Raw genomic sequence first — 9713 nt, 5'->3', positions numbered from 1 at the left:
GAATTAAGTCCAAATTTCCTGGCCCCATCAAATCTTTCGAACATCGTTTCTCTTACCTCTGACGCTGGCTAGTCCCTCTGCGAGATCCACTCTCAGCTGATCTAAGACCTGGAGCCAATGGGGCCTCTTGGAAGACTCCTGAAACTGCTCAATCGCCAGTCAGTGGGCCCTACTAGGCTCTCGGTGTGTTAGGACTGCTGCCTTAGTTGCCCGTTTTCATCACTGGACAGTAACTCGGGGTTTCCAAGGGCATTCTCAGACTGCAGGCTCTCAGAGGACAGTGCACGCATTCACCCAGCTCTCTACCACCAATGTCCGGCCTGATGTGACTAGCAAAGTGTGTGCTCAGTGTCTGCTGAAAAAAGCGAATCTCTAGCCAGCTTGGCAACAGATTTATTAATTCAGAGTAGAAAGAGCAAGAGTCCAAGTGCTTTGATTCTTCGGTGAAAACTATGCCTCCTGACTGGAGAGCTGCCAGCCTGCTCTCCCCAACTCCTAACAACTTGCCCTCAATTAAGGCACTTGAGAAGAGGGAGAGCAGGGAAGTCCCAGACCAAACCCCCTTGGGATCCTTGAGAGCACCAGCGCTGTTCCACTGGTTTCCTTCAGCCACAGTTGAGCAAGGAAAGAGCTGGCAGAGACCTCTGTAGGGCACGAAGGCCAGCCCCTCAAACGCTGGTGTAGGCACAGGGACAATGCCAGTGCCATAGAGGGGCTGGTACCTGGGGCGTTATTTTAAGGTGTAATGAATCCATGATGGAAGACACTTGATAATAAGGCTGTGTGGGCTCAAAGGCCTTACCTCTAGCCTGCTCCTCTCTCTAGGAGAGTACTAGAAGCTGCAGGATGGGGAGGGGGGACCCCAGAGTTCCCTACAGAGAAGGGAGCTGACCATCAGGATAGGGGAAGAGTTTGAGTTTCCCCAGCTTCCCCCTTTCCAGAGAAGTTAATGCTTCTGCTTAAGCACCTCCAAAAAGAGAGAGAGATACAGATATTGCCAATAAAAGAATAAAATATGCCTTCCCCCTCCAAGGAAGACATCACCAAAGTTGGGGGCAGCTGGAACACACCCCACCAGAATCCATAAGTGCTTTGGGAGGGCTTCAATCCCCTGCAACCCAGTGCTCTGGGGAGGGTAGGCATCACCCCTTAGGAGCTGATCTGACTCAGCAGGGCTGAGAAGTCCATGTCCACAATGGAGGAGAAGTCTTCATCTCCTGAAAGGAGGCCGTTGGGGAGCCCCGGGGCCCCCAGTGGAGCAGGAGCTGGGTCGGGGGGCCTCTGGGCCCCTGTCACTAGGCGAGTTATAGCCTCAGGGTACTCCATCAACATGGGCTCAGTTGTGTGGGGGGCCACAGGTACGCCCTGGTTCAGCAGCTGCTGAAACTCGGAGTTGTCGACTGATGCCAGGTCTGTGAACACGGTTGGGTCTGTGCTGTTGCCAAGCAAGGCCCCCAGGTCTTCATCATCAAACTGCAGCTGCAGCAGGGCCTCTGACAGCGTTCCTTCCCCAGCCTGGGTGGGCTTGGGGGCAGGTGGGACCATAGCCTGAGGAGGGCCTGGGGCTAGGACTGAGACAGGGGCTGGGGCCTGGGCCAGAGCTGATACCATGGCTGGAGCAGGGGCAGGGGCTGGAGCCTGGGGCAGGACTTGGGGAGGGGCCGAGGCCAAGGCTGAGGCCTGGCTTATCTGCCCAGAAGGAAACACCATGGTGGGAAACTCATCATAGTTGATGGTGCTCAGGGATGACGTAAAGGGATAGGGCTGGGGTGCTGGAGGAGAGAGACAGAGAGGCAGGGGTCAGAGAAAGCCCTAGAGATCCACCCCGTCCTCTTACCCCAGCCCCTCTTGATGGCGCCTAGGCTCAGTCCCTCTCTAGGAAGTCACTGCCAACACCCTATCTCCTTCCTCTTACCCCATCTGACCCAGCCTGTAGAGTCCAGTTCTAGCTGGACTCCATGTTGGAGTCCTCCCTAACTACTCAAGCCCACAAAACTCTCCCAGCCTTTTAGAGGAAGGGACACTTTGAGAGACAAGCTGGACTCCTCAGTTTACAGCTGAAAAACTAAGTCCTGAGAGGCAATGAGCCCATGGAGCACCAAGTGAGTAGCGGCCTCAAGTGGACAGCTTGTCAGTTTTTGAGACTCGCACCAGCACATACATCTTGCTAATTCAGAAGTGATTTTTGTTCCCCCTAATTCAAGTGAGAGATGAAAGCAGAGAGTCTGCATTTTTTTTTTTTTGAGACAGAGTCTCGCTCTGTCGCCCAGGCTGGAGTGCAGTGGCGCGATCTTGGCTCACTGCAAGCTCCGCCTCCCAGGCTCACGCCATTCTCCTGCCTCAGCATCCCAAGTAGCTGGGACTACAGGCGCCCGCCACCATGCCTGGCTAATTTTTTGTATTTTTAATGGAGACAGGGTTTCACCGTGTTAGCCAGGATAGTCTCGATCTCCTGACCTCGTGATCTGCCCGTCTTGGCCTCCCAAAGTGCTGGGATTACAGGCGTAAGCCACCGTGCCCGGCCGATTCTGCATTTTTAACTTCTGAATCCCAAGATACCCAATACAGGATTTAACTGGCACAGTAGTTCCCAGGCTTCAGCGTGCATTAGCATCCCAGAAGTTGCTGGTTCCTGCGCCATCCTTTCAAAGCCTCTGATTCAGTAGGTCTGTAGTGGGGCCCAAGAGTCTGCATCTCCACTGCTCCTCAGCTGAACAGAGCTGAACCTGTCGTTCCAGTAGGACAAAAGGAAATCCTTACCTGGCTTGGGAACAGAAGCTGAGCTGCGGGAAGGCACAGCAATGCGCCGAGGTGGAGGCCGGGGGTCAGTGGGTCCTGTAGGGCAAGGGCTGGGTCAGTTCTCAGCCCCAGGGTGTCCCCTCCCTGCCCGCTGCCTTTCTCTCTGTCCTTCCCGGTCCCCATCTCACCGCTGAAAGGACTCTTCTTCATGATGCTCTTGAAGGTCTCATATGTCCTTTTGCGTTTCTCCTCAATCCGGTGACGATCGTCTGGGAAAGTAAGGGGAGAAGTGGGACTTGCTCTCCTCAGGTGGGCTCCCAATGCTCTCAAAGGACCCTCAGGAGGAAAGCGAAGAGCCAGGCTTTCCCAAGACCCATTCTCCCAACCTCCGCTGCCAGTGAGAAGGGATGTGTGACACCCAGTTCTGAGAATCCCACAGCTTTTGGAGGCCTCTGTTGGCTGAATCTGCCCCTCTACGGCCACATGGCGTACAGGGCCACGCTCTGGGGAAAGAGGAGCCGCGGGGGGCCCCAGCCTCCAGCTCACGCCTTCCTGCACTGCTCACGTCCTGGCTCACTGTCAGCCTCCACCCAGGGCGGTGAGAATTTCTTGCCACTCTGGGGCAGCTGGGGCACAACTGCCTTAAGACTTCAGCAGAGACTCTTATTCTTATCTGTAATGGTTTCATATTTTAGTCGGAGCTTTCAGAACTGTCTTTCTAATTACAATGGTACTTTAGTAGCTCCAAAGCACCTCAATTCCATTAATTCAAAGACAACCTCATCATCCCTCAAAAACTGGGTTCTTTCTCCTGTATTTCCTGATCATCCATCTGCCATCTGCCCTGTCACCAAAGCTAGAAACCTTAGAATGATTACCTTCTTTTCTCTCACTCCGCACCACTAACTTGACACGTTTATCAAGCACCTACTATGTGCCAGCCTCCCTTCTAGACACTGGGGATGTGGGCATAAGCACACAAGGTGTCTGCTCCCCAAAAGTTGGCACCCTAGTGAAAAAGTGAGAGGGACACAACCATATATACAAACCAGAAAATCTCAAGTGACAGTGGTCCAGGGAAGATACGGTGATGGAACAATACCGGAAGTGAGGTCAGGGCAGTCTAAATTTAGAGGGAAGGACTAATTTAGAGGTCAGAGAAGGACTGGCCTAAGCCACCTGCATTAAAACCTTGGGCGAGGCATTCCAAGCGAGGCAACAGCTAGACACAGGTCCTGAGGTGAGACTGAGCTTGGTCTGTAAGACGCAAAACGGCTGCAGGGCTGAAGGGTAACTGAGGACAGTGGCGGAGACGTGATCTTGCTTTGCTATTCTTTCTGCAAGGTTTGTGCCGCATCTTCTCTTCCTGGACTACAGCAACATCTTCCAGAATGGCCTCCCCACTCTGAGTCTGTCCGGCTCTGATCTTCTACACGTGGCCTCCTGAGTCAACTTCCAAATCTGCTCCTGTCACTTCTCTGCTTAGAGGCGTTCAGCTTAACCAGGCCCTCCTCTCTCTGAGCCTGTTCACTGCCCAACATCAGCTCAAACCACGAAGATGCCCCCAAACAGGCCGTGCAGTTGCCAACACCCCTTCCCTTCCAGGTGCTGGGCCACCTGCCTAGAGAACACACTTCCGTGTCTTTCTCCAGCTTCAACGCCACCTTCTCCGTGCAGCTGTCTCCAGCTCCTCGGAGGCCACGGTGCCCCCGTGCTGCACCACACACACCTCTGTTTCACATGTCATTCTGTGACTTAAGGATCTGTTTTGCACATTTGTCTTCCTCAAGTGACTGAGATTCTGAGGGCAGGGAGCATGTCTTACTCATTTTTTGTATTCACAATACCTGGCACAGGCCCTGGTACCAAGTAGACATTCAAACCTTGACCAAAATGCGACTGAGCTCTATGGTAGTGACAACCAGTGTGGCAAAAGGACCTTGAAGCCAGATGGCCTGGGTTCCAATGCTGACTCTGCTACTTACTAGCCACGTGAACGCAGGCAAGTCAAACACTATCTCCTGCTTCAAAAGCGTCAAGAGATTAAAATCAGGTAATCCAGTGAAATGCCTGGAATGGTGCAGATGTGTAGTACTAGCTCAACGTCTGAGGTATCCTTATTATTAAATGAGGCAAGAAATGGATTCCAATTACCATATAAATCCCAAGCTCTGACTCCAGCTTCTGGCCCTCAACTACAGCCCCAGACATGCAGTCTTGGCCTCTCTCTCATGGCAGAGCCCAGCTGCCCTGATGCCGCCATCCCAGCTGTGTACCTGTATCTGGCAGGTACTGGAATTCCATGGGCTCACTGAGCTCCCGGTCGGAAGGCCGCCGCAGCTGCATGGAGACACGCACGGGAGCCTGCAGGCTGGGGTCTGCGTAGGGAGGGGTCCGGAACACAATGGCCACTTGTCGGTGCACATCAGCTTGTGAAAAGGAGCCTCGGGCCTCCCAGCCTGGTCCCGTGAAATACACCTCAATGTCCTCTGCAGAAGATGGGGTGGCAGTGTGGGTCAGTGTGTCTAACCCTCCACGGTCTCCCCCTCAACTTCTGATGCTTGTCTTCTAATATCACCCTGCGGCCCACCTGAGGCCCCTGAGGCATAGGAGGAAGTATCCAAAGCCAGTTACCTGACACGCCCCGTCTCTGCTCAGCTTCACCCCTTGCTCCCAAGAACCCACCCCTGCCTCCTAATGTATACCTTTCTGCACCTTGTCACACAGTAGGAAGATCTCATCCCCACCGAGGCAGCTGCCAGAGTTTCGGTTCACTCGGCAGATCTTGAGTTCGGCAGTGTTGGGGGCACCTGAAGCAGTGAGAACAAGGAGGGATGACCTGAGCCACCAGAGGTCCCCAGGGTGGCCTGCAGGAGATGCAACTTCCCTGCCCAGCCCCGAGTCAAGGTTGCCCAGACCTTGCCACCTACACCTTTGCAGCCAAAGTCAGACCTTCTTATTAGCTCCTCACCCCAACCGATTCAGCAAGTATTTGCCTACTGGGCGCTCAACACTGATCTAAGCAAGGAGAATACAACCACATACAAAACCTAAACCTCTCTGCTCTCACGGAGCTTATAGTCCAGTGAGCGCCAATCTGATCACACTGTTTCTCCACCTGACCAAAGCAATCTTTAAGGTCAGTCTATACCCACCTTGGCAATGAGCCCTTCCCTCCTGACCCCCAGTTTATCCTGGTTTCCCATCTTTGGGGTTCCAGAGTCGTTTTATTTCCATTCATCATGCTGGTTACTTAATTAAAGACTGCAGCTGATCAGTCAGCCCAATTCATCTGCGGGCTTCCATCACTGAAGCATCATTCTCGAACACTATCTTGTTCCTGGGAGTTCATTTGCTAGAGTCATTATCGCAGTTGTGGGCACACCACCTTCTCATCACACGATACTGAAAATGCCCATTTCCCATCAGACTCCCTTGCTAGACTCCCGGCCAGGCCAGAGCCACACCTCAAGGACAGCTCTGGGTCTTCTTTGCCTTCTCTCCCCAGCCAACAAAGAGCTAGGCACAGAAGCGAAGACGAATACACAAGATGATTGATAAAGCCAGAGCACCTCTTGCAGGCCACACTCACCCCAACCCCCTTCCTCCTATCCAGGCCCACCCTCTCCCCTTCCTGTGTCTCCCTCGCTACTCACGGTTGTCAAAGATGGGATGAGAAAGGACAGGTGGCAGGCGGAGGGGCCTGCCTGATGGATCCCGCACTGTCACCTGGAAGCAGAGCCGCACAGCATTCAGGTCGTAATCCCCACGCTGTTCTTCGATAGGAACTGGCAAGAAAACAGGCGATCAGGAGAGCAGGGGAAGTGGGGATATGGGTGCGACCAGTCGGGGCAGGGAGCTCTGCTCTGGGAGGGCCGCTGGCGAGTGTGTAAAACACAAGTCCTAGAGGAGGCAGAACCCAGTAGTGACTCCACTGTGACCTGAATGTCATGTCCCCTCCTGGGCCTCAGTTTCCCAATGGCAAAGTGGGACAGTACTGAATGGGCACCAAGAGTCCATCTTTACTGTGTACTGGCCAATGAGGGAGATGCAGGAAAGGGGGGTCAGGGAGGGTGGCAGAGGGTATGGGGGTGGCAAGCAGGGTAGCCCTCACCTTGGAAGGGATTGTTGTTCGTCTGGATGCGCTGAGTGATAGCCTGCTCCAGGTCCCGCTTCTTCACACACTGGATTCCCAGGTTCTGGAAACTGAGCACCCCCAGCTGTCTGTCCCACTGTCTCTCACACAGCCCGGACCTTCCTGCCTTGCCCAGCCTGCTCCTTCCTCCCCCACCGACCCCCAGACCGTAGCTCCATGCTTAACCCCCTCCAGTGGCTTCCTACTGTGCTGCAATGAACCCTGTCCCTTCCCTCAGCTGACAAGCACCTCCGTGCCCCCACCCCTGCCAGCCTCCCTGTGGGCTCCCTGCTTACAACCGAGATGGAGTCTCGCTCTGTCGCCCAGGCTAGAGTGCAGTGGCCGGATCTCAACTCACTGCAAGCTCCGCCTCCCGGGTTCACGCCATTCTCCTGCCTCAGCCTCCCGAGTAGCTGGGACTACAGGCGCCCGCCACCTCGCCCGAGTTTTTTGTATTTTTTTTTAGTAGAGACAGGGTTTCACCGTGTTAGCCAGGATGGTCTCGATCTCCTGACCTCGTGATCCGCCCGTCTCGGCCTCCCAAAGTGCTGGGATTACAGGCTTGAGCCACCGCGCCCGGCCTAGGGGCTTCTTTTCCATTCTCTAAACACAGGACACTCATTCCCACCTCAAGGCCTTTGCACTTGTTTGGTCGGCTTGGAAGGTTCTCTCCTCCTTCTCACCATTCAAGTCTTAGCTGAGGGAGGCCTTCCCTGACCTCCCAATCTAAAGTCATCACACCAGCTCCCCTAACTCCCCCACCCCAGGTTATCCTTCTATCCTATGACCTTGTTTTATTTTCAGGACTGAAATTGTTACTCTGACAGCACCCTGTTTATTTATCTGTATTTATTTATTTTTAAGAGACAGGGTGTTGGGCCGGGTGCGGTGGCTCACACACCTGTAATCCCAGCACTTTGGGAGGCTGAGACAGGCAGATCATGAGGTCAGGAGATTGAGAACATCCTGGCTAACGTGGTGAAACCCCGTCTCTACTAAAAAAAATGCAAAAAAATTAGCTGGGCGTGGTGGTGGGCACCTGTAGTCCCAGCTACTCGGGAAGCTGAGGCAGGAGAATGGCCTAAACCCAGCAGATGGAGCTTGCAGTGAGCTGAGATCCGGCCACTGCACTCCAGCCTGGGGACAGAGCAAGACTCCGTCTCAAAAAAAAAAAAAAAAAAAAGACAAGGTGTCGCTCTGCTACCCAAGTGTCGTGGTGCAATCATAGCTTGCCGTAGCCGTGACCTCCTGGGCTCAGGTGATCCTCCCACCTCAGCCTCCCAAGTAGCTGGGACTATAGGCACAAGTCACCATACCCAGCTAATTTCTTATTTTTTTGTAGAGATGGGGTCTCACTATGTTGCCTTGGTTAGTCTTGAACTCCTAGGCTCAAGACATCTTCCTGCCTTGGCCTCCGGAAGTGCTAGGATTATAAGCATGAGCCACTACGCCTGGCTTGCATATTTTTTTAAGGCCTGTCTCTGTCAACTGCAATGTCAACTCCAGGGGAGAGTGTTGGTTCAGTGGTTTTCTTTCTCAAACAAGAGACGTGACTCTGAGGGACTTGTCCTTCCAGCTACAGGGGTCAGGGATTCAGAAGTGATTAGGGACCCATCCATATCCCCTGGAGCTCTTATCTGTGCTAGAGTAGATCTACAAATAGATAATTTCAAGACAAAGGGAGTTTACTTGCAGAGCTGAGTCAGAGCAAGGAGTAAGCAACTCTGCCCTGTGTCCAGAAAGGAGTAACACTGTAGCGGCTACTTCATAACCCACCTCCTGTCCCCTCATGCTGGGCCTCCTAGCCTGCAGGGAGCTCACCTGTGGATGCAGCGGTCCGGGCAGAGCTCAGCCTCATAGAAGCCATCCCGGCAGTCCTTTCCTACAAGCTCGTGGGGGTGAGGCCGGTGAGGAGGGTCCTTGGTGACTAGGGAGATGCGTACTGTCCCTGGTCCTGTGTAGCCATTGATCTGTCCAAAGTACAGAGGCCCAGACATCCAAACCTGACTCCCAAACACAGAGGGCTGGGGTTCCACAGTCCCTTCCCCGCACACCCTGGTGCAGTGCTGACCTTGATGGTGGGGTGGGTCTTGGTGGTATCTGTGCTCCTCTCGCCTGGGATGCTGCCCGCGGAGCGCCCCTCGCACTTGTAGCGGAAACGCATGCCCCGCTGCTTGGGCTGCTCAATGATCTCCACATAGGGGCCAGAGGCCTGGGCTGGCTCTGCCAGGGGACACCGCAGCCCCATTAGACAGCTGCCCCCACTGCCCTACCCCAGGGAGCACCTCCCCGACCGCTGCGGGGGCCACTTACCTGCCGGGAAGATGAGAGGGAACAGTTCTGAAAGGGGAGGGAGATCAGGGTCAGCACACACCCACTGCCCATCCTCACAGGGGGGTATCTGCTCTCCACAGAGAAGCCAGGCTCCCTCCCAGGGGAACTGAGTAAGGACCTGTTTCCTAGAACCTGTGGTGAAACTAAGGAGTGGAGGAAAGGAACCAGAAACACCTGCTTCTTGAGGGAAAACGGGGTAAGGAATCCTTCTTCTCCCGAGGGAAGCCGAATCAGGGCCTGTTGTACTTTCCTAAGGAAAACTGAGGGAGGGCACGCCCCACCTCCACCCAGAGAGGAAACTGAATCAGATGCGTTCTCCCCTAATAGGGAAACGAAGCCAGAGCCGCCCCCATGGACGGTGTGGAGGGAAACTGAGTCAAGGCTCCCTCTGCTCCCCTACCCAGGGAGGATGCTGAGTCAAGGGCCCCCCTCCACCCAGAGGGGAAACTGAGTCAGACCCCTCCCCGCCTGCCCCGCCCCGCGCCACCATCCGGCAGGCCGACCG

General features: G+C 54.5%; 1 protein-coding gene across 1 annotated transcript; it reads right to left on the bottom strand.

Annotated features, from left to right (window-relative positions):
- Nucleotides 1-376: 376 nt before the first annotated feature.
- Nucleotides 377-9707, bottom strand: RELA (v-rel avian reticuloendotheliosis viral oncogene homolog A). The gene is made up of 11 exons (XM_011942492.1): nucleotides 9667-9707; nucleotides 9188-9214; nucleotides 8946-9097; nucleotides 8696-8844; nucleotides 6854-6945; nucleotides 6396-6527; nucleotides 5445-5549; nucleotides 5016-5228; nucleotides 2928-3008; nucleotides 2761-2835; nucleotides 377-1772 (listed from the first exon to the last, which is right to left on the bottom strand). The coding sequence occupies exons 3-11, from the start codon at nucleotides 9036-9038 to the stop codon at nucleotides 1150-1152; spliced, it is 1563 nt and encodes a 520-aa protein (XP_011797882.1). The 5' UTR covers nucleotides 9039-9097; nucleotides 9188-9214; nucleotides 9667-9707; the 3' UTR covers nucleotides 377-1149.
- Between the last annotated feature and the right edge of the window lie 6 nt (nucleotides 9708-9713).

This window comes from Colobus angolensis, unplaced genomic scaffold (assembly GCF_000951035.1).
Source record: "Colobus angolensis palliatus isolate OR3802 unplaced genomic scaffold, Cang.pa_1.0 Scaffold21, whole genome shotgun sequence".
Classification (NCBI taxonomy): Eukaryota; Metazoa; Chordata; class Mammalia; order Primates; family Cercopithecidae; genus Colobus; species Colobus angolensis.
The sequence above is the reverse complement of the archived record's forward strand: the minus strand, read 5'-3'. Positions and strand labels throughout refer to the sequence as shown.

Excerpts from the sequence above, each read along its gene's own strand:
- RELA (XM_011942492.1), bottom strand. The coding sequence starts at position 9,038 with ATGCGTTTCCGCTACAAGTGCGAGGGGCGCTCCGCGGGCAGCATCCCA. Across the intron at positions 6,528-6,853 it reads GAACAACAATCCCTTCCAAG|TTCCTATCGAAGAACAGCGT; the intron begins GTGAGGGCTACC and ends TTTTCTTGCCAG. Across the intron at positions 3,009-5,015 it reads CCAGTACCTGCCAGATACAG|ACGATCGTCACCGGATTGAG; the intron begins GTACACAGCTGG and ends TTACTTTCCCAG.